Source organism: Oenanthe melanoleuca, chromosome 10 (assembly GCF_029582105.1).
Source record: "Oenanthe melanoleuca isolate GR-GAL-2019-014 chromosome 10, OMel1.0, whole genome shotgun sequence".
Classification (NCBI taxonomy): Eukaryota; Metazoa; Chordata; class Aves; order Passeriformes; family Muscicapidae; genus Oenanthe; species Oenanthe melanoleuca.
This window is the reverse complement of record NC_079344.1, coordinates 15,503,032-15,526,711: the sequence shown is the minus strand read 5'-3', so window position 1 is coordinate 15,526,711 and position 23,680 is coordinate 15,503,032. Positions and strand designations below refer to the sequence as shown.

Sequence of the window (23,680 nt, the reverse complement as noted above, 5' to 3'; positions counted from 1 at the left end):
TTTTGACATGCTGTAGAATCTCAGAAAAGCAAAAATCTGTGTTAGGAGAACTTCAGCTACAATCTGGGTCAGATTTTCAGTGCAGATGTGTCAGGTGCAGCTCCTTGGAAACTCTCCATGGCAGGTGGTGAGAAGAGGACTCAATGTTTTCTCACCGTACAAAATAACCGTGCTGTTGGATGATGTCATGTGCATGAAGCACTGCTTGCATTTCCACAGCAGAGTCCTGTTTCAGCTCGTTTGGGAGAAGAGATTTTGTCTCTGAACAGTTTCAAACAGGGATTTCAGCAAATCTCTTTGGTACATCTTGACTGATCTCAATCAGTTTTCAGAATTTTAATGATCTGGTTTTATTTCCAGATAATGACTATTTATGTAAATGAGATGCCTTATAAATAAATATGGAAATTATTCCATAATATTAATTACAGGCTTTATGGTTCAAACACTTATTATACTAAAGACAAATGGTGCTGGGGATTGTCTTTGGGTTTATTAATTTAGTTACTTTATTAGTTTTATTTTAACTTGACTTACATGTGTCGGGCAGTATTTCCTGAACTAAAACAAGGTGTACTGTGTGACTGGATATATCAAAGGATATTGAAGGATAATAAAAATCAAAATGCATCATACAGTGGTAGTAGTAAATGGAACCCAGACCTCAGAATGTTTTTATTTAAGAATCAAATAAATGAATTTTACTTGGACAATCTCAGCTTAAGTGTTGTTAGCAGTTTACTCAAAAATTAGTTTTAAATTAATTATAATCCTTTGCACTTCTATAGCTGCTTCTCTTGAGAATCTCAGTAGTGTTCTACAAACATTAATTAAGCCTAATAGTACTTCTGAGAAGTGGTTAAGTGATAGATATACTTCAACTACCATGATATAAGCGATCTCTAGAACAAAATATAAAAACTTTAAACAGCAGGACTGCACAGGAGTTTAAAGCCTGAAGTATCCCCGTCAGGAAAAAATGTGAGGAATGTTTTGCTACATGGAATACAATTGCTTGGCCTGGGCACAATGTGAAAGTGAATAAAAGTGCAGGTAATAAAGAACTCTTCACTAGAGACCTCTAGTGAAGGAAGGTGTTTTTCTATGGCCCCACAGCATCATGTGGTGTGGTTCTGGTGATGAATTGAATACTGATTCAGAGGAAAACTGCTATTTGCAGAAATCATCCCCAGATGGGCCAAAGAGCAGGCATCCACATGGAACCTTTAAGGCTGATACACGAACAGCAGGGCTAGCAGTTAAGTCCTCTCACCCCTGAGGGAACAGGAGCTGCTGAAAATAGCAACAAACCAGCAGTATCAGTGTGTACATTTACAGCCCCAGACTGTTATTTTTGCTGGCAAATCTGCATGCACAATTTCCTTCCTGATATTACTCCACAAAGGGCAGCTTTTGTTATCTGGCATTACTGATGACAGCAATACTTAAACCAGGTTAGTGCTGGCACAGACAGCAAGCTGGCTTTGGCAGATGCATAAGGATTTGGGCCATCCTCAAGCAACCCTTCTGCTGCACCGTGCTCACAAAATGGGCTGCAAATATTTGCCTGGGAGCTTCCAGTGTCTACGGGAAGAGCCATTCCAGAAATGTGCTCCAGCTGTGCACGCTGATTGCCCGCTAACGACAGGACAAGAGGTACGGGTGGCATCGCTTGCTTGACAGCCCCACCCTCAGCAACACAGCCAAGCACAACTGCACTGTTTTTTCCCCAACTAACACCTCTCTTACCGTTCCAAAGCTGATAGCTGCTGCCATGCTGCAGTGCCTCGTGAATAATTTTAGCAGTTGCCGAGGGAAACTTTACGATGCACAGCCTAAGTCCTCAGATGCACACTCTGAAAGCTTTAGGTGCTGGAAAGGGAAACGATAATGAGTTTGCATCAGATTTTTATTTATAGAAATGACTTGGAAGAAGCTGGATCTCCTCCTTGGGTACATTTTCTTTCCTTTTTGTTTCCCAGCATTTCTGTACTTTTGGGACTACAAACTCTCCCATAAATATTGGCAATACATGCTTGCTGAGAAACTCTACCTGCTGGAGAAAAAAATTTTATTCTATCCAAGTGGAATGCCTAGATTCTGCTACTACACTATTAGACTTTATCCTTACACATATACAGTAACATTCTTTATTTGCATTTGTGAATTGTAATTCATGACACATGAGGTCCAGTGCTTCTGCTGAGTTCATTTAGTCTTTGGATCAGGGCCTGTATTTGCTTCATTTACCCATATTTTTAGCACTTCAGTAACTACTTTACCTAGAGAAAAGCCTGAAAAATATTTTTTTTGTTATATACACATATGATATTTTATTTCCTGTTTTATAATATATAGTCACTAATTTCTCTGGAGTGCAAAAAGCTTTTCAGAGATACTGTACTTGAATCAGTAAGAGTGACTGCACTGTACTGCATAATATTTAAATGCTTTATTATTTCATAATCTGTCCTAGAATTTAATCATTCCAAGCGGGGATGGTCTCTTTATGTCAAAAGGGATAAATCCCAGATTTACAAATATACATGCTTGAAAAAACCCATGAAGATGTTGCTTTGTTTCCAGTGTGATTCCAGCTTGCCAAAGGCTCCATTTCATTGCATAACCCTCCGGATGCAGATCCATTACTGCACTGTAAAGTGGGTTACTGGACAGGGTAAGGCAATTCATCTTCTGAAATGCAGAGCCTTGTTTTGCCAGTTATGGAGCTTATAATTATCCATTATCATTATCTCCATAGTTATTTTTACCAAGGTTACAGATAGGTCTATTTGAAAGGTATTCTGTTGGGTTCTCTTGGAGGTTCATCTTCCCCTGTAGAAGTAAATGAGCAGTGCACACAGCACAGCCAAGTGAGTTCAAAAGGCATAAAACTGGTGAGAAAATGAACAGATTAAGTCCCAAACTGCACACTTAAGAAACTGAACTGAAATTGTTTTGTTTATGAAGCCGATCTCTGCCAGGAAAAACTGGGAATAGTGATAGCTGCTTTTTTTTTTTTAATTTTTTTTTTTTTTTTTTCCTTTAAGCACTTCTGAAGGCCCATGAATTATAAATTGTCAGGCTCATAATCCTGGGACAAAGTTTCTTAAAATCATGTCCTGGGACATCAGAGTTCTCCATTCTATTCCTGGCACTGTCACTAACCATCTGCCACTTGTCCTCTGCCTTGCTTGAGTTTACCCATGTGTAAAATGCACTTAAAATAAGCTAAACCAGACTTTGAAAATTACTTCAGTGCCACAAGCTAGAAATTTGGGGTTGTAACATGGAAAAAAATCATTTTGTGGTTGTTGGTCTGTAGAAAGCCTGCGTGTCTCTCTGGCTGCACTACGGGGGAGGCTAAATCTGGCTGCCAGGGCTCCACCCTGCACTTGAGAGGCAGCAGAATCCCACATTAAGCGTGCTTGGTGCCTGCCCACCTGCACTACATGCAGTTGTTAACTTGGGTAATTAGCTCACTATGCACAACAAGAATCTGATCCAACACTGACTGGAATTAGTAAGTAGACTTCAGTGACTTAATGATCTTGGTCTCGGGTCTTCATGTGCAAGTAGAGATCCTTGCTCAGAGATTCCGAAAATCCCTGGGAAGGGAAAGGCTTTGTCTGACTGACACATAGACACATCTCTGTGCAATGAGCCTGGCAGGAGCTGGGCACACAGTAAATCTGTCTCTGCCTGTACAGTAGCACTATTCACTGACGCTGCTCTTTATTCACCAGTAAATACAGAACTACAGTCACGATTTTTCATAGGCCCTTCCGCACGTGGCTCTACAAGATCCTTAAAGTGGAAAATTGATGACGAGCTAGGCAGGAAAGCTTTGCAGAGAGATTTGTTAGGAAAGGTGACTTGATAAAGATGGTGACAAACTAATAATGAAATGGAACATTGCAATTAAATGTGCTGGTGGGGAATAAAGTGCCACAGCCAAGAGCACGAGCAGCAGGTAGGTCAGGGAGAGAATGCAGCAGAGGCTTGATGGAGCAGGGTGGGAAGGAGGGGGAGATGTAAGAACAAGAAAGACAGGACAGAGATAAGCACTGTTAGCTGTGATAGCAGTGTGGGGCAGAAACTACTTTGGTGTTCGTATCAGGCCTTGCAGAGAGAGAACCCAGTCCCTAACCGCAATCTGTTGACATTGACACAATGTGTAATTAAATGCAGATAGTCCTAGAAGGACAGAAATGGGGAAGGGAAACAAATTAACAGCAAAACACAGACATCTACACAATGTTTTAGTTATAAAAGAGCTGAAAGGTATGAAAACTGCCAGAGAATATTTAAGAATTCTGTTTCTCTAAAATGAGTTTCCATTAGAAATAGTCCAGAATATTTTAATGGTTATGAACTTAAACCCTGCAAAGTCAGCTATTCATACATCAGTGCAGGGATTTTGCTCAGTATACAGGCAGCTGTAACAATACAGCTTAATAACTTAGAAGTAGGAACAGACCCATTAATCTTGGATGTTAACACTGAAATCTAAAATTTATGCCTACCTGAAAAATGAGAAGGGCAGAGAGCACAGAACAGTTTGCATATCAAAAATTACTGGACTTCAGTATTGTTATTTATTTGAGAAGCATTTCCAGAATTAAAATATATCAGGAATTGATTTAGAAAAGTCTCTACCAGCACACCAAATAATTTAAGGACACACTACTGAATGCAGAACATCCTGCTGTAGTGAACGGTGACATTCTACCTTCTTGGTCTCTCACTTACCCCACTGTGTATTGTCGGGAAAGACATGTTCCTTATGGGTGTGGCTAGAAATGCATTTCACGTAGAAACACAAGCAACGGGCAACGTTCTCGTAGTCCCTGACACATTCCTTACTCGGTTTGCTGCCTGTTGAGAAAAAAAAAACAAGACAGGCTCAGCTCCCAAATACCAACCCTGGCAGTGCAGAGCTGTGCCTGCATGTGCAGGCTTGCACATGGGTGCTCCTGCCCAGGGAGACACTGATTTGTGTCAGCCACCACATTTCCTACATGAGGGGTATGAGGAGCAGCATTTCTGCTATGAGTAATTCAATAAAAGCATGTGGGGGAAAACTGTTGTTTTATACTTTTTTGCTTTTATATTCTCCTATTTGGTCAGATTTTCAGAGGGATGAGGTAAACCAAGGGAGTAGGTCTGAATATACCTGAGTATTTACAGTTCAGTTTTGATAAATTCACAGTACTTACAAATTCAGTCTTTTGTAACAAGCCACATCTGAAACCTCAAGACAAGCATCCAGAACTGAGGTAAACCTGAATTCAAACTCAAACTGTATGGTTGGAACCTAGCCCTAAACAACACTTTGGTATAAAATTTGGAAACTTAGTGTTTCCAAGTGGACAAGGTGCCAGAAAAGTAGTATTTATTTCTGTGTGGGTACAGGCAGGAGGACTCGTTCTGTTGCGCTCAGCAACATCTTGACACGCTGCACTAATCTTAGCTGCACGCTCTTAAAAGATTATTTTTGTCTCGGGATCTTTTTCTAGTCTTTGATGCAACAGCCTGCTGCGGGTTACATCAAGCCTGCAGAAAATCCCTCGGTTTTCTCATCCCTTGTTTTCCAGACAGCCGGCACCTCCTCCGGGTCCAGGCGACGCGCGCCGCAGGTGAGCCAAATCCCGGCCTATTTGGGCCGGAGATTAATTTCTGTCTAAATTAGAGATGCTGTCTGGGTTAAAAGGCTGAGGTGGGGGGAGGCAGAGTCGAGCCCGTGGTCTGCGTGCTGTTTTAGGCGCTTCCACTTAAGGCACCCCGCTCGCCCCTTCACGGCTCGGAGCCGCCGGCGCCGCGCTCCGTGAGGAGGAAGGCGGGAGCGGAGGGGCCGCGTTCCGTGAGGGGGAAGGCGGGAGCGGCGGAGCCGCGGTGCGAGGGCGAGCGCTCCGAAGGGACCCGGTGGGCGGCGGGGCACGGCCGCCTCCCCCTGAGGAGCCGAGGGAGCCGGCGGGCTCCGTCCCGCGCCCGCCCCGCCGCGATCACGGGTCGCCGCCCGCCTCCCCCGCCCCGTGACAGCCAAGATGGCGGCGGAGGGGAGGGGGGATCCCGCCTGAGCCGCCCACACGGCGGGAGGCGGCGGGGGCGAGCCGGGCTCCGCTGGGATGAGATAAGGGCGCGGGCACCGAGCGCGCTGCCCCCCGAACCCCTTCACCGCCCGCTCCTCGCCCGGGGAGCGCGGCCCCTGCCTGAGGTGAGGGCGGCGGGGCTGTCACCGCCGCGGGGCGCGGGCCGGGGGTTTCTCCGAGGCGGCGCCGCGGGTCGGGCGCTGCCGCGTTCCGGGGCCGGCGGGGAAGGGGCGCGGGGCTGTCAGCGGGGGCGGGGAGGCCGGCGCTGGCGGGCCGGGGGCTGAGGCGGCGCGGGGGCGGCGGTAACTTTCCGCTGGGCCGCGGTGGGAGGGGGAAAACTTTCTCCTTTCTCCTTGTGCCCGCCGGCTCGAGGCTCCCGCCAGCCCTGGCCGGGCCCGAGGGGCTCCCCCGGGCCGACCTGCCATGTTGTACGGGCTGCGCGCCGGCGGGCCGGGGTGTGCGCACCGCGGATCCCCGTGTGTGTGCGCTCCCCGGATCCCTGTGTGCGCTCCCTGGATCCGCGGCTGTGCTTTCCCCAGAGCCGCGGCTGTGCGCGTTGCCCGATCCTCGCGTGTGTGCGTGTCCCCCGAACCCATGTGCGGGTTTTCCGCGCTGCGTCAGCCGGAATTGCCCGTGCTGCTCAGCCCCACGGTGCGTGTTTCTGTCCCGGCTTTCCCTTCGGCAGCCCGGGTTACCCTATACCTGGATTAATGAGACGCGCTGGTAGAAATTAGCCCTGGCATTTTTATCGTCATTCTGTCATGAGGTCTGCGTGTAGCACAAGTTGCTGGCCAGGGAATGATGGTATTCCGTAACTTCCCAGTGATGGTTGTTATTCCGAAGTTATTGCAAACAGGCTGTGTTTAAAAATGTGCCGCTTCTACTTTGCTAAAAATGAGGTCTTGACTTTCTGGCTAGTTCTGAAACTTCGTTTTTTTGAATTAACTGAGTGGAAGTATGGTGTTCTGGACAGCTTTTTACTTCATTTCACAATTTTTTCTGGAACTGTTGCTCAACTGGAGGTTTCCGTAAAAAGCGTTACATTACAGTACATAATATTTCACTTTTTGAATGATTAAACACAAATATGTTATCTTGGCAAGTGTCTGGTGGTTTAGGGAAACTAATTGAGTTAGTCTGGCCAAGGAAGGTCGAGGGGGAGTAAATGGATTATTTCTGGTTTGTGTGTCTAGCATGCAGGTCTTATTTTGTAAGAGTCTCTTGCTTTTCTCATCTTTTTAAAAAAAGTCATATATTTAGAGTACTTGAGAAGCTTCATCTTGCTTTTGAAGTACTGAGGAGTCTGGAAGTTTATTTAAAGTGAGCATTAAAGTGGAACTCTGGTAAAGGGAGCTGTTTCTTAGGGGCTGTCATGACTTGGCATTGAAATAGTTTAATTATCAGAAATAGAGCATTAGAGTTTCTGTGGTTAGCTTGAAGAAGGAGAAAATTGCATGGGGCCTTAAAAACAGTACAAAAAAGATTAAGCTTCTCTACACCTTTAAGAGCTTCTGTGATGTACATGTTTTACTTCTGGAAATGTTGGGCTCCAGCTGGATGAGTACTTTCCTCAAGTTTGAGTGGCTTCTGCTCCTTTGGAACAGGCTTTACCCAATGGCCTCTTCTAAAAAGTGAATTTATTAGAAAGCAGCACAAAATAGAAGATCTGCTTCTGCAAGCAGTAAGACAAAAAGCACCAGAGCTATTTTCTTTAAACAGGGACTTACTTAAAAATGCTTTCCCAGTATTTGGGATTTTCATACCTCTGAGTATTCATGATTTTGTAGCCATATGGATGCAGGTTTGTGTTTCTGGTGAGCAGCTTGTTCTATATAACATAACCTCAGTATGGTGCCTAATGGAATTACTATATGTGTTAATGGCAATATTAGCAGTTATCTAGTTAATATAGCCAGAGTTAATTATTAGTTAGAAAAAGCACAAATATTGACATAGCCTGGCACACACTCTAGGGCTCAGGTGAACGGAGCTGATGCAGGTCAAGCCTTAGAAACAATGTCAATAACCTGCTTCTATTTCAAATATGTGCTTGAAAGGGAAAGTAGAAAGGTAGAGAGTGAAGCCAGCTGGTCCCTAAAGGCAGTGAGGTTGTAACTAACACAGCTGTTCTGTGTGACTTTAAAAGAAGAATTGTGGGCACCACCACTGCCAGAAGCCAGTCTGTCAGTTTTTAATCTGCAGGATTTTGCATTGAGGGTTTACTAATTTCTAGGTTAATTCCTGCTGTGGTGTGTGATAGCTGGAGAAAACTGTCTTGTGACTCTTCAGAGAGGAAGACAATTCCTAGACCAAGATGAATGATAATAGGATTTGGTAACCTTGAGGTTTTAATACGGAAAAAGAAATTTGCAGCGTCACTTAAATATTCAACATCTTTTTTTATTTCCATCATGCTCCCTAGCAGCTGAGTTGCTGTTAGTTTTGCAAGTCATAGTAGGCTGAAATGCTTTTTATAGCAGTGGCTGCAGAAACATTTGTGCTTCCTGGCCAAACACAGGCAGGTTGGAATGGGAATAGTACAATAGGTACTTAGTCAAAAGCTTTCTCAATGTTAAAGTTATCTCCTGAAATAAAGACTTGCAGGAAGCCTTCTTTCTGTTTTTTGTCCTTTCCTCAACTTTGACCTGAGTTTTTAAATATAGTGTTGGCATGACCAGAAATTTGGAGGCCTCATGTTGCCCAGTTTATGTTGGATTAAAAAATAAAAAGTCAGTAGAGCCTTGTAATGTTGTTCAAATGTATGTTTGGAGTATTGGTGATTTCCAGTCATGTTGCTGTGTGACCAGGTTCCAGTAGTAAAGGTTTTGATACATGTGTTGCTTTAACACTGAGGTTTTTTTCTGAAGTTTCCTGGAAAGAACTGCATAATAATACTAATAATGAAAGAATGAATAATACTAATAATGAAAGAATAAATTTTAAAAAATACACCAAAATGTTTTCTTTATAAGTGCCTTAACAAAGCATGATGCAATTTATGGTGATTGGTGTATTTCCAGTATGTTTATATTGCTTGTTGCAGTATTTTAGTCAGGCTTCTCTGGGATGTGTTCAAATTTCAAACTTTTGTTAAGCTGACTCATAAAAAAAACAGGAAAAAAACCCCCAAAATCCAAATCAGGCTATTCCTTCCCCACTTTTCAATTCCCATCTGAAACCAAACCTGTAAAAATGTAAGACCTTTGAAGAAAGTTTAGGTTGAGCTTGCCCTTGTGCACGGGTGCAGGTGTGATGTGGTGGGCTGAGATTACCTGTCCCTTGTCCTTCTGCTGTAGCTTCACTGGGTGGTGACAAGAGCACAGAAAAGTCCCTTGGTCTCTTCACTTATATATCAATTCTGTATGTAAATCATGTCTGCTGCTGCAGACACAAATCATGGTATTTTTTTTTGCCATATTAAGAGCAGCAAATCCTGTGGAAGCCAAAGTCAGCTATGCCTCCTTTTAGTTGAGGGACAGCCAACAGGTAGGGGATGAATACTTGTAAGCTGTGAATGCATCACCACTGTTCAACTGTTGTTAAAAATCAGCTGTTTCTAACATTTGTACTGATCAATTAATTACTTGAAATGAGTGAGATTCTTTGCTAAATGGCATAATAGTCCTTGGATGTTTTCTGCTGTCCTTTAATTCAGGTTTAGTCTATGCCTGGTCTGAAAGTTTGGTCTGTGGCTGCTCTGGAAATAGGCTGCTGATGCTTATTAAGTGGTCCCACAGACTCCAGAGTCAAAATTAAACTATGCAGGGAAGGCTGTGTGGAGCAGTGATGCCCAGAGGTTTGATCTATAACACTCATTTCAGTAGCAGCCTGTGATGCAGAACTAGTCACTGGTAGTTCCCTAAAGAGCTCAGAAACAGTACCAGGAGGAAATTGAGAAGTGGAAATGAAAGACTTCAGAAAGTGTTGGCTGTCTTGACTCTTTTAAATGGTGTATTTTTACCTTTTCAATATATTAGATGTAAGATATATTGCATTGTCTAATATATATATGAAAAATGTATATGTGTCTAATGGATATATTGGATAATGGTTACTGTAGAGGCTGAAATAGACTCAACTAAGTAATAATGGGAGGGGAGTGAAAGAAGGAGGAACTGTGGTCTAAAAATGGGATGAGAAGAATAAGGAGTGTGTCAGAAGTAAGTTAGCCAGTTATATTCTCCCTTTTTAATATTTACTGTAAATCTTGACTTTTAAAAATCTGGGTCAGGAAAATCATTCATGCTAATTAATAAAATTGTTAATGAAAGTGAACAGGCAGTAAATGTGGTGTATAAGTTAGAAGTACATGTATGTAAATAAAAAATCCCAAGAGAAAGCCCCCACCTTGTGTGCAAGCTTTATGCAAACACAGAGAAGGGTTTTGTGGGCTGGACTCTTGAGTTTTGGTTTTGACTTGAGCTTCAGAAGAAACCTGTGGGCGTAAGGAATTATTCTCAAAATTCCTAACCCGGCAAGATCAGGATCAGCAGTAGTTACCTTGGCATATCATTGCTTTTCAGCTAATTTATGGTGGTTTTTTTTAGGATGTTGTTTTCTATTGCTTGCTGGCTGGGAAACTGTCCCAGCAATACGTGGTAGTTGATTGATGCATCTTTAGCTGAGCTGGTAGTGGTACTTGCACACTTATTTTTCTGTGGAATAGATGCTGAACGTTTTGGTGAGTGGATGTAGAGGTTTGCTGAATGAAGGAGGTATTAGTGAGTGTTTTCCCTCCATTAAACCTTCCAGAGGGGTGTAGATGATCTGCAGGCAGCAGTTATAGCCCTGCAGATGCAGTCTGTGCATGGCTGTCCCTGTCTATAATTTACAGTGTGGTTGAGTCCCATTTTCTCATGTTATGGAACATTTTTGCTGGCCAAAGGAAAAAACATCATATAAAATGTTCTAAATCTCAAAGTGTGTTTTTAAATGTAGCAAAAAAGTGTTAGAAACAATCCCCACCTGTCTTTTCTTCTATCACACCATGAGTTCAAATTTTAATTTGGGTAGAGGATGGTTTCAAAACAAAACTGAGGTTGGCATGTGAGTCTAAATGTGGCAGGGTGAAAGCAGGTCACTTCTGTCACTCTTGGTTGGTGCATTTTGACATTTTCAGTGACAGATATTGAAGGGTTTGAAGCTCAATATTGGAAGATTTTCTATTTTCATTTGCCTTTATCTACTGTGCCAAGAAAAATAGAACATTCTGTTTGTGGGACTTCTCCTTTTAAAGTGTTGTTGTATAGTAAATAGTTGTACAGTAAAAACATGGAGAAGCTGCCCTCCTGAACTGTGCTTTGGATGAAGTAATATTTACATTTTATAGTGCTTATTTTGGCTTTCCTCCCCTTGATTTGCTGCAATTTGTTTTCTGCATCCCTCCCTACAAACACAGTTGTATTTCAGAAATCCTTTCCATTCTTTGGTGGTGCCTTTTGGCCATAAATACTGTAATCTAGAATGAAAAGTGGGAGTTTTCAAACTGGCCCTACTGAAATTGTCTCTGTCAGGAATCTTGTGGGATACTTGAACATCCCTGTCCTGAATTTTTGTAGGCAGGGTTGAATTTTATGGGATTTTGCTGTGGCACAACTGGAATGATTACCAAAGCAGCCTTGTTAGACCCCCTTAGTAACTGCTTTGATTTTATTGAGTTTACAAACAGCACTGAAAAACAAACAAATAGAACACTTGGTGAGTGAGGGAGAAATGTGTAAAAGATGTGGGATATGCCTGATCCCACCCTCAGGGTGAAGTTTATCCCTTCCTGCCTTCTCTCTGCCACTTATTCTGCTTCCTCCTCTAAGTTTTGATGCTGTCGATGACCAGTTCCTGCTTACTTTGCTGTACTCATCCTGCTGAATATAGATTAGCCTCTGAATTTTGACCTAATCTTTCTTCTTCAGCATTGCTGAACAAGTCTGCTTGTCCCTCAGTTCTTGGCTACATTCCTATTTTCTTCTCCCAAATTCATGGTTTTTGTTTTGTCCCTATGCTTTTATCCAGCACTTTCCTATTTCCCAGCTCCTCTTAGAGATCCTTCATTGTCAAATTTTCTGAGCTCTCTTGATTATCTCCTCAGCTGTTTGGATCTGAGATGTAAACCATGACTTGGTACAGATGATTGTGAATGGGCCTGCAAAATGCTTGGTAGCGTTTTCAGTCCAGTGATGCAGGGCAGAAAAAATCTTAGGTTTTCTCTTGTGTTATTGTCAATTTTCTTCTTTTTTAGTAAAAATTGATGCAGTGTCAAAGGGAGCTTCATGGAGGCTCATGGCTTCTTGTGAATTATTGTGTTGTCTAACATCACTGAGTGGAGATGTGTGCAGTAGGATCTAGAAAAGTAATGCCATTTATCACTTTAGCCCTGTTTTCTCTCTTGCTGTTGTTTGTATAACTGTAGTAGGAAATGGGAAGAAGTACAGACGCTGTCCTGCTAAAAATGAAAATACTGTGAGAAGTTCTGTTTGTGTTTGGGTAATGATGTAAGTCCTTTGCATTCTTGTTTCTTGAAGTAGATCCTTTACTTGATACATAGAGGATGAGAAATTAGTTGTAAATAAGTTGTGCAAGTAATACAAAATAAAGCTGCAAGTGCACTGGCAGCAGTTCTGGCTGTGCTCCTTGGAATGCCTAAATCTATATTTTTTTTTGTTTTCATTAAGTCTCCTCACTGGTTTCCCAAACAGTTGACTAGAAAATTTTTTTAGGTGTCCATGGGGAAATGAATCATGTGTTAATGCTGCCTAGTTCTTGGACTTTTTTCAGCTATGCTTGAGGTTTGCAGGTGATCCCAAAATTTATAATTTCTGGGACTCCTAGAAGCTTGATAATAATGATTTTCTAGTTGGAGAAAATGATGTTATGCTACTGCTGCATCTCTCATTGTATGAAAATGTTCAAAGTCAGGTACTGGAAAGTACCTGGCTGTAACTGGTGCAGGTCCATGGTGCTGTGTGGGTTTGAGAGGTCACTAGGGCTGGGTTCACTCTGTAGGCTGTCAGAGTAATGAACTGACAGTGCTGATTGCTCCTGTGAGATCTCCAAGAAATGGCCTTGTAGATTGGGGTTATGAACAGAACCTTGAACTTTGTGATGCCAAAAATACAGTTCTGGTAATTTAATTCCCCAGATTTCACCAGTTCAGGAATGGAAGCAAGTCTTTCATGGTTTGCATCAACCTTCCTGGGATGTTTCTTCCCAGCCTCTCTTGTGTTACACTGTTTGCTGCAGTCTTCTCACAGTAATCCTCTGAGAGTGTTCTACGAGTTTTGAGGAATAGAAACTTCCTTTAAACAAAGTTCACTTTTGATGCAGCCTTGCTGTTGCTAATGAGCTGTTCTGTGAGCCCAGAGTCTGTGTCTCCAGTGAGGTGCTGTCCTCAGTCCCGTGGTGTAAAACTGCCGCTTCAAAATGCTTCAGTGTAGCACAGGCTCCTGGGCTTGCAAGTTCCTCAGTGTAAAACTCGAGCTCAAGCTGTCTGTGGTGATACCAATGTTTAAAAGTGGCCATGCTGGTGTTCACCACATCTGTAGAAAAATTATGAACTGTAGCAGTAAAGGGCAAGAAGACTGCAAGAGCAATGGGGGTAAGGTGACTAGATGAAAGATGCCGATTGTGGAGTAAGAAAATTCTGCTTAGATATCTGAATCTTGCAAAGAAAAATGGTTTGAAGTAGATTTTGAAAGGTTCTTGGGCTGAGAGATGACTTTGATAGCTGGCTAAACGTAGGAATGGACCTAAGTATTGATTGTCAAAAAATAATGGGAGAGGTGAAGTAATTTGAAGTGTCTGGTTCGTCTCTTCTTTGATTTATTTTGGTTTAAAGCATTAAGTGTTGTTTGCCTTCTTAAAATATCAAAGCAGCATAAAACTTGATATTTTGTTTCTTAGCTTTAAAGTCTGGTTTCATTTACTTTTTTACTGAAGTGATATGTAACCTTACCTTAGCAAGGAGTCCTACAGCAACCCACAGTGTTCATTCCATGTGACTGGTGCAGTGAAGTGTGAAGAAAGTAAGTTTCAACAAATGTGTTCATTGTTTGATTCTTATTTTTACTGTTTCTATAGGGAATGAAACTTTAACAAGAAGTCTGTGTTAAAGCCTGGCTGACAGCAAGAGAGGAAAAGCATAGAAGCAATGTCCTGATGAAAAGGTAGGGAACACATTGGTAGAGTGGGCAAAAGGCTTGTGTTCTGCCTTGGGAATTCTTATGAAATTAGAGGGCTTCTGCTTTGTACCCAGGATTGTTTGCTTGCTGTGAAGAAAATATTGAGCAGAGAAAAGTTTGACTGACAATTTTGCCAGGCAATTTCAGCAGTACAGAAATGGGGAGAAGTTTTTTCCTTGTGTAACTGCAGTTACTCCCATGTCTTGAGACTGTGCAACTCCCATGTGATTTGTGTGATTTTAAGCCTGAGAAGTGGTTCTGAGTAGCCAGAGCAGGACTGACTGATCCAGTTAACTTCACTTTGCTCTTGCATGCCCAGCTGACACATCTCTGTGGGTTGGTTACTTCAGCAGGCTAATGTAGCAATACACTTAAGAGATGCTGGGGGCTGTTAGAACTTTACCAGCAATTTTTAAAAATTAAGCCTCTGATTTGTGTCTCTGTTCATCTGCTCCTCATGTTCCTTCAAAGGAGGGAAGTTCTTGGAATGTTGTTGTATGATGAATATTTTAAAAAAATAAATCATAAGCTTTGGACTCTCTTAAAAAAAGGTTGCCCTGCACTGGTTTCCCTCGTACTCTAGGAGATATTCATTGCTTGTCTACACATGGAACATCTTTGGAGTCAGGCTAACAAAGTGAAATATCACCTGCTTTAGACAGCAAATGGATCTAATAAGGAACTCAAATTAATAAGCAATTTAATATTCTCAAAGAAAAAATACAGGAAGGAATGAGAATGCCAACAAGGCAGATGAAAAGATTACAAGGCAGTTGTTGTATCTGTCTGCCAGAGGTGGACTGGCAGAAATTCTTTTATTGGAGTCAGATGGTCCTTACTGCTGTCTGGGAAAGTTGGCTCCTGGAAAGAAACTGGCATGGCTGGAGCAGTTCTTCTGGTCTGCAGCCACTTCTGAGTTATCCCTGCAAAGTTCTGTGGGTAGGAGCAGGTTGTAGGGATTAGGTCAGTATTTTTTCCCTTGTAAATGTTGTAGTGCCTCTGTAGTAAACTGTGCTTTGTGAAGCATCGTGCCTGTTCCTGCTGCACAGATGGAATATGTGGCTCATCCACATCAGTTCTGGTCATGTGATGGGGAAAAGCTGATGTGTGCTTTCCTCATATAGTATTTGAATGAGGGATGTGATCTGTTCAAAAAGCTTGGACACTGAATGAATTTACAACAGTCGTGACAAGCAGCAAAAATCTTCAATTAGTATTTCCTAAATGTTTATGAAAAAATAGGATGTTAGAAAATTACATTGAATAAACAGTGAAACTGTGTTTACCCTTTGTCTTTCAGCAAAGTAATCAAGCTAATAGTTTGTGGATCTGAGAGATTATCTGCTTGTTTCCCCTGTTCCTATATTCTTAGAAATAACAAAAGCTCTCATCTATATAATCACGATCATGTGTGTGTGTTTAATAATTTTTTTACACGTGACTTTGTTATTTGCACTGGTATTTTGATTGTTTGTGATCTTTATGGTGTTTAATTTATAGTTGAATAATTATATGACATCCATTAAAAATCATTATCATGAGTTGGCTCAAAAACCATATATTGTGCTTATTTCCAGGGACTTTTGTAAGAGGTTGTGGTTATGATCCTATGGCATTGCCTTCAAAGAGCAGCCTTTTGTCCCCAGGTTACAGAAGTGTGGAGAAACAGTGGAAACTTCTCAGTGTGGCGCTCCTAATGTTGAATTTCATCTGGAACTAGCTGTCTTGAGCAACTCTCTTGTGCAGTGTGACTTTTTCTTCTGTGTTTTTCACGTTTGTTTGGTTTGAGGATTTTTGCCTTCAAAGATGACTTGCAGCATGGTGAGATGTTGTAGGGACATGAGTGATTAAAAAGATTACAGTATGGAAGTTTTAGGGAAAAATCTGCTGCTCCCTGGATGGAACGTGGGCAGCATTCCTGACCTCCCACTCAGCACAATCTAAGAGGTGGAGTGGAGACCCCATGGCCAGGCTGTGTTGAAACCCTTCCAGAGGAGGGAACTCTGGGACTTTCTGGCTGATAGAGCCACACAAGCAGATAAGGGAAGAGATCCTGTTGTGGAATCAGCAGCTGTGTAGAAGTGTCTCTCCTTGGACTGCTGTGTGTCCCCATCCCAGGGTTATCTCAGGTGCTCTCCCAAGATTCACACCAGCAAGGGACAACCAGGACTCACTGAGTAAGACTATTAAAGTCACTGTGGAATGGCTTCATGATCCAAGCTTTTACAGAAATTCTTCACTGGTTTATGTGAAATGCTCTTCACAGAATGCTTATTTGTCACTGAATTAGTTCACAATTTATACCTTCTTTCTGGGGTCTATTAACATAAAGTTTGCATAGATCTGCTCTGCCAGGAACCCGCTATTGAAAATTTGAGTATAATGGTAGCTCTAGTAAAGTCAATTAGCCTTAGACTAAAATACCACTGAAGTTTATCTTTTTTATCCCATTTTTAGCTGTAAGCCTTTGTATCAAAAGACAAAAATCATAAAATCCTTGTAGAATCCCTCATTCCACTCCTGCCATAGACAGGGACACCTTCCACTATCCCAGGCTGCTCCAAGCCCTGTCCAGCCTGGCCTTGGACACTGCAGGGATGGGGTAAATATGAAGGCATAATACATCATCAGCCAGGCCTTTTTTTCCTCTCTCTTCTGTAAAATCTGCATTGAATTATGAAAGTCTTGCTGACTTGTGTATTACGTGCTATAACCTTAGGAAGCACATTTATGTGATAGCAGGTGTTTGTATGTAGGGGATTCTAATTTTAACTGCCTCTAAATGAGGAGAGCTTGTCCCAGTTTTTCTTGAAAGTGCTTTTGGGAATAAATGAATGTTTGAATTTAAGACTTTTGGTATAAACTTTATATGGAATAATGGTGAGGTTTAAATAGTGTAAAGGTAGGATTCTTCAGTGTAATATATATATATATACATATACATCATTCTGTTTATTTGTAATGCTGTCTTGGCTGATTAAACTGGAGTAGTGCTGTTAATACACTGGAGTTATAAGTCTTGCTTTCAGTTTTAACAGCTATCATTTGTATAATTTTTGATTTTTGAAGTTTCATTTAATCCTAAAAGGTATCATGGATCTCTCCAGAAATCACTGTTGTTCTGTGAAATGATGCTGGTGGAGGAAAGGGAAAAGCCTCAATGTTGCAATAGCTATAATGTAGTTTCACAAAGAATTTTTAATGTAACAAAATACCTAGAACTTCAGTTATATTAGCTAAAAAATGTCGCTGTTTGGTCTTATGCCAGAGTTTAAGGATACTTTGTTAAACACCTCCTCTGCATGCATTTGTTCCCAGCCTGCCTGGGTTTGCTGGAGCCAGATGGACAGAGAGATAATAGGCAGCATATGCAGAGGTTGGGTTTGTGTGTCTTTGAATATATTACCAGAGAGGAGTTTGAATTTGTAGTTATTACTTGCATATATATGCTGAGTAACATATTCCAGATGTTTTTGAAAGAACTGAATGTAGGTTAAACTAAGCTCGGTTTTGTAAATGCATTTCTCTCTTTAAACACAAGCTGAAGTTACTTTCAAACTGTTACTCTCCTATATATGGACGATTGCTTGCCAGTCATCATGTTTGCTAAAGTGTCCCATAGTGCTTATTAGCCATAAAGAAAAATAAAAGTTAGATTATTTGGGGTTTCTTCTTGGCATTTTCTAGAACAACGTAATAAGCATAAGATAAAAACCTGTACTCATTTCCTTGCTACTTTAGAAGTTTCTCAAGCCAGTCCAGCAAAACACAACCAACCTACAAAATAAGAGCAAGAAGAGGGAATTGCCTCTCTTGTGCTGGTGGATGAGGTTGATAGGAGTGACCAGGCACAGCCTGACATTCTTCCTAGTTGAGCTGGGGCTGCTGCTGGAAATCTGAAGCCAGCTTGGAAAGATTTGAGTAAATGCATGTTATCAAATTGAGATGTAATTTTCCAAATTATCAGTAAGAAATATCTGAATTTGTTATGTTTTAACAAAAATCTTGGTAAAATCCAAGAATCATGATGGCATGAAGTTTGCTAAGGCTTAATACTTGCTACCTAGAGCAAGAAATAAAGGGAGATAAAGCAATGGGAATAAAAGCTACATGAAAACTGAAGTCTTGTACCAACCACTCAAACTGTTTTAAATCCTGGTTGTTCAGTTTTGGAATGTTAGCAAGCTCTTGAAACTCCTGTGTGGTAACAGTTTCTCTTGCAATAAAATTTTGCACCCAAACAAAATTATTTCAACAAAAGAGTGTCTTAAATAGCTTGTCTGGTTTAAAGAGTCTGGAACTTGATGACAGTAAACTTCCTGAAGCAACTCTAGCAAGATTCCAGTGCATATGAGTGACTTGGAAAAACATTTTTAGCCCATTTCTCAATGTTCCATGTGAGAGCAGAAAGCGTTTTATTTATTTGCAGGCTATGATTTTCTTTTTTTTTTTAAATAACCATAATTTTATCATTTCTGACCTGTGTTTTTCTCAGAAGCTGTAGCACCTTGTGATGGAAGATGGAAGACAAAGGGGCCCGTGTTGCTGATTACTTTGTTGTGGCAGGACTAACGGATATCTCAAAGCCGCTGGAGGAGGAGATCCACTTCAACGATGCCTGCCATAAAATCGCCAGACCCAAGGAGCCCATCACAGATGTGACAGTCCTTAATAAAACCCTGGGGGAGGAGGTTCCCCAGGGCTATAAATGCATAGATGTCACTCCCTCGGGCCTGTCTGCAGATCTCAATAATGGCAGCCTGGTAGGACCCCAGATGTACCTTTGTTATCGGCGAGGGAGGGATAAGCCTCCACTTACTGATTTGGGGTGAGTGCTTTCCTGTTCCAGTGGGTGATTTTCACAGTTCTGTTTAACTAAGGAGCAGATAAGGCAGGTTAATGGAAATGCCATACTTTTTAAATACAAGGCAAAACTCTAAACAGGAAGATATTTGTTGACTTGAGCGTACTGTAACCCAGTATGGAAGGGAAAATGCATGCTGAGTGGATTTTAATTATAAGTTTAATCCTTCTCATTTTGGAGTTTTCAAAGCCATTTATAATTTTTAATGTATATCTTTGGATTGGAATAAGATGCTTAACCTATTTAATACCGATTGGAAAGATAAGTTATATGACATTCGTAGGATCAGGCAATGAATCTTTAGAAGAACTGAAAATAACACTATTTTGCAGTAAACAAAATGCTTAAAAGCAATTATATACAAGAAAAACCAGTGTTGTTTCATCATGAAGCTGTCTTGTTAGAATACAGTTGGAGATAATGTGACCTGAACTTGTCAGTAGAAATGTTTTGCTCAGAGATGAGATGAGAGCTGTGATTAAAACTTAGTGTTTTTTAAAATGAGACTTTTTTCTGACTTTTTCCATCCCCTTTTAACTAGGGTTTTATATGACGGGAAAGAAAGAGTAAAGCAAGGCTGTGAAATCATTCAGAGCACCCCGTATGGGCGGCTTGCCAACATCAGCGGCAGCGCCTCGTCCCAGCGCGTGTACATCACCTACCGCAGGGCCTCCGAGAACATGACCCAGAACACCCTGGCTGTCACTGACATCTGCATCATCATCCCCAGCAAAGGAGAGACTCCCCCACACACCTTCTGCAAGGTGGACAAGAATCTGAATAACAGCATGGTAAGGTTCAAAAGCTGGCCTTGGAACACTTGGTACTCCTCGATGGGATGTTTGTGGAGTACTTGTGGCAGCTCTTTGGAGTACCTAGTGAAAAATGTTCATAAGAGGTCTCCAAAGATAAATCAAATATTGGAAGAGTTGGAGGATTGCATTCCTTTGTTCCTACTTGAAACAAAGTTTTTCTGGAAGCCTTAGAGCAAATGTTTGGGTTCTTCAGTGCTGACTGCGGCATCTTTGGTTGGACCTGTTGTGTACATGTGTGTAACTGGAGGTTTTACAGATGTGGCTGTTTCTGACACTGCTTTTACTGTTGTGGTGGGAGTTCCATATCTAGCAACCAGCTTCTGTTTTCTTTTCCATTTTCGCCCTTTACCTACAGTGCTATTTTATAAATGTTTTTCCCTTCAACAGTTTCACAGACTTCTTATTTAAAGAAAGTTGTATGTGAGTGATGTTGGAAGCTTTTGACTGTAAGCACATTTAAATGTTTAATATGGTTCCAAAGCCTGAGCTGATAAAATACACGTTTTACAGCACTTTGATTTGCAGAACTGAGTATTTAGGTGTTTCCTGGTTAAATCTGCAGCCCCATGTGCTCTTGCAGGGTTCTCAGAAGTCAGTGTGCTGAGGAGGATGCTGACTGCTCTGCAAGTGGGATCATGTTAAAAAGATCACGGGAATTGATTTGTGCTTGTTTTTAAGTAAATGCCTGTTGGCATTAACCCGATGGATTTTTCAGTTCTTCTAGTCCCCATATTGACTGGGTTATGGGAGTGCTGTCTTATCAAAGTTGTTACGCCTTTCTCCCTTCTATAAAAGCTCTGTGTTCCCCCTGTAGGTGCTACTCTTTTCTGTTCCGTGGTTTTCCCTGTTCTTTATTCTCATGTCCAGAAATCAAGAATTTAAATACTTAAAGTTATCAACATTATTATTAATTATACTCTGTTATATCCATTTGTTATACTTCATCACTTAATCCAATAACTTCTTTTATTTTACAGTGGGGCTCTGCAGTATATTTATGTTATAAAAAGTCTGTGGCAAAAACCAACACCATATCATACAAAGCTGGTATGTAACTACTGTGTAGCTTTTATCTTCAATTCAGGATGTCCATGCTCATTTGCAATGTAATACATTTTGAACTAAACAATTGACACTATCTTTCCATTATCCAAAAAGGAATCTTTCCCTAAATAATTCTTTTAAAATCATGTCAAAAAAGAGGCCTTAGAACTGGGTATCATGCTGTTTTAAAATTTGCGTTTAATTGGAAAGCTCAGTTATGTTTTGATAGGAGTTTACAAACCTGGGCGTCTCCCATCTCGGTTTGTGTTACTTGTGACTGTTTCTTAAGGATATATGTGTGTGTGTATATGCAGAAAAAAATACCACAGAAATTACTTGATGCACTTTCACGATCAGTTTCTTTAAGAAACATTTTGAAGAATCCTGCAGGCTTCTACACTGCCTCGAGCATCATTGGCACTGAGCTCTCTTAAGTATTTTTGGATTGTGTATCATCTTTATTTTATTGTTTTATTTATAAGACAGAATTAGATTTGCTATGACTGATGAAATGTGTTGGCTTTGCATTTATTGTTGGGTTTTTTTTTAAACCCTGATTTTGTTTGGCATACTAGTCATGAGCATGATTCACACTTAAGCTTTAATCCACTTACATCCCTTTTAGAGGCTGCTCTCTGTAAACAGGAGTTCAGGACATACTAAAGGGTGGACAGGACATTTGTAAACAAATAAAAATTTTAAAAGGCCCCACATGTGGTGGTAGCTTGCACAAAATTTTGATTCTTGGCATGAGAGGATCCACTGCCCTTTTTGGTTACAAGTTTTTATTACTTATTAATATTCCCCTTTCTGTTAGAAAAGTACGTAGTGATTGTGCTGTCTAACAGAGAAAAATCTTAAATCTTTTCACGCAGTATCCATTCTCAGTGTGGAGTCCCCTGGGCTGGCATTCAGACAGGATGAATTGCTACAGCCTCTGATGTAACTGAGGATCTGTGTGCTAAAAGCCTCTGCTTCAGGTCTTCATGTTTTACAGCTGTGTTTAAAATAAGTCTAAACACATTGGCCTGACAGCACAAGAGCTGTGTCCTCAGCTGAGGTGAATCAGCATAATTGATTTGATTCTGTTGGTATTAAAAAGTTATCTAATATCTAACATATTTTTCAGGGCACATTTGTAGGTCAGAATTAATTGGTGTCGTAGTTGAAAGCATCAGTCTTATTTCTCAATTATTTGCATTACCTTTTTTTCAACTAGATTTTAAATCTTTGCTCAGACTCGTGATGAATGTGAACTATTATATAATAATAGGTGAGATGAATGCAGCCTGAAAACAGGAGAAGATAAATCAGTTATTAATAGTTTCTAGAATGGAAAGTAGGATTTTAGTGTATTGCTTTAGTGAGGTGATTTCTCTTTAGGCCGTGGGAGCATCTGCCCCTTGCAGCTATTCCCTGTGTCTGATTATTTACACCTTCACTCATCTTCTGAAGTTAGTGTGCTCATATGTGAATTTTCTGGCAATTATTTTATGGAATGAGCTATTACAAACCTGTTTCTGCTGGCTTTTCTATAACTGCCTCTTTGCTCGTTCTATTTATAGGTTTAATATGCAGATATCCTGAAGAAGATTATGAATCATTCCCATTACCAGAATCTGTGCCTCTTTTTTGTCTCCCTATGGGTGCAACAATTGAATGTTGGCCATCTAACAGTAAATACCCTCTCCCAGTTTTTTCTACATTTGTACTAACTGGAGCTTCTGCAGAAAAGGTATTTTGAAACCTTAAAAATTATTAATTTAATTGAAAAAAAAATCGGTTGTTTATCTGTTCAGGGTGATGATATAATGAATTTTTTCATACATGAGCTTGAATCTATTTCTTTGGGCTTGACTCCAAGACTGCTTTGAAGAGTGACTTGCAATAGTTTTAGCTGATCATAAACCTGAGCTGCTCTGCTTTCCTGTTAGCCTGGGAAACTGGAGAGCTGTAAAATTGGGCTGCATATACATGCAAGTAATGCTATTTTTATTGCAAGCATGGAAACGACCTTGCATGCACATACTTGTTCTAAAAAGTAAATTGGATGTCAGGGGATATGGCTTTGAATTGTGTATAAAGGATTCCTAAAATAGCTTTAAAGGCAATTGGAGGAGAAGTTGACTGCAGTTGTACTCTTTGAGAGAAAAATAATTATTACAAATAAATTGTTTTGTAAATTACTCTTTCTCATATGACATTAAATATTTTAAATAAATAATAGACAGTCTGGATTTTCACAGCCATAAGAATATTCCAGACTGGATTGCTTCAAAAGATGATGCATTAATTTGTCTTTTCAAACAGTAACACAGACTTGATTTTATGTGTGTTTGGGGTTTCTTGGATTGCTTTGAAGATTAAGGCAGAAGTACTGACTTCACATCCATGATATGTTTGCAGGTATATGGTGCTGCTATTCAGTTTTATGAACTGTATCCTGAAGAGAACCTCACAGAGAAACAAAAATCTCAGCTGGGATTAGCAGCTGCTGTCGCGGGAAAAGACACGTGCAGAACAGTGCAGACAAATAAATGCATCTGTCTGCTCTCCCACTGGCCTTTCTTTGATGCTTTCAAGAAGTTTCTTACCTTTCTGTATCGTTACTCCATTTCTGGGCCACATGTCCTCCCCATTGAGAAGTAAGTAATCTCCAAAAATTCATAACAGTAATTTCAGTTGATAAGA

The 23,680-nt window shown here is 40.8% G+C and overlaps 1 protein-coding gene and 1 long non-coding RNA gene across 3 annotated transcripts in view; one reads left to right on the top strand and one right to left on the bottom strand.

The window, feature by feature from the left end:
• Window positions 1–1,726: 1,726 nt before the first annotated feature.
• Window positions 1,727–7,031, bottom strand: LOC130257247 (uncharacterized). Its single transcript, XR_008841293.1, has 3 exons — window positions 6,795–7,031; window positions 4,753–4,878; window positions 1,727–1,872 (listed from the first exon to the last, which is right to left on the bottom strand). It is a non-coding gene; the product is annotated as an uncharacterized LOC130257247 (long non-coding RNA).
• Window positions 5,507–23,680, top strand: part of DENND4A (DENN domain containing 4A) — a 48,856-nt gene continuing 30,682 nt past the window's right edge. The window contains exons 1-7 of one of the 2 annotated variants that reach the window (XM_056499579.1): window positions 5,507–6,217; window positions 14,166–14,251; window positions 18,765–19,094; window positions 19,672–19,921; window positions 20,923–20,992; window positions 22,555–22,724; window positions 23,396–23,634. In XM_056499579.1, coding sequence (XP_056355554.1) covers window positions 18,787–19,094; window positions 19,672–19,921; window positions 20,923–20,992; window positions 22,555–22,724; window positions 23,396–23,634 — 1,037 coding nt within the window. In that variant the 5' untranslated portion in view covers window positions 5,507–6,217; window positions 14,166–14,251; window positions 18,765–18,786. Of the gene's footprint in view, window positions 6,218–14,165; window positions 14,252–18,761; window positions 19,095–19,671; window positions 19,922–20,922; window positions 20,993–22,554; window positions 22,725–23,395; window positions 23,635–23,680 lie in introns of both variants that reach the window. The other variant, XM_056499578.1, reaches the window with a different exon arrangement.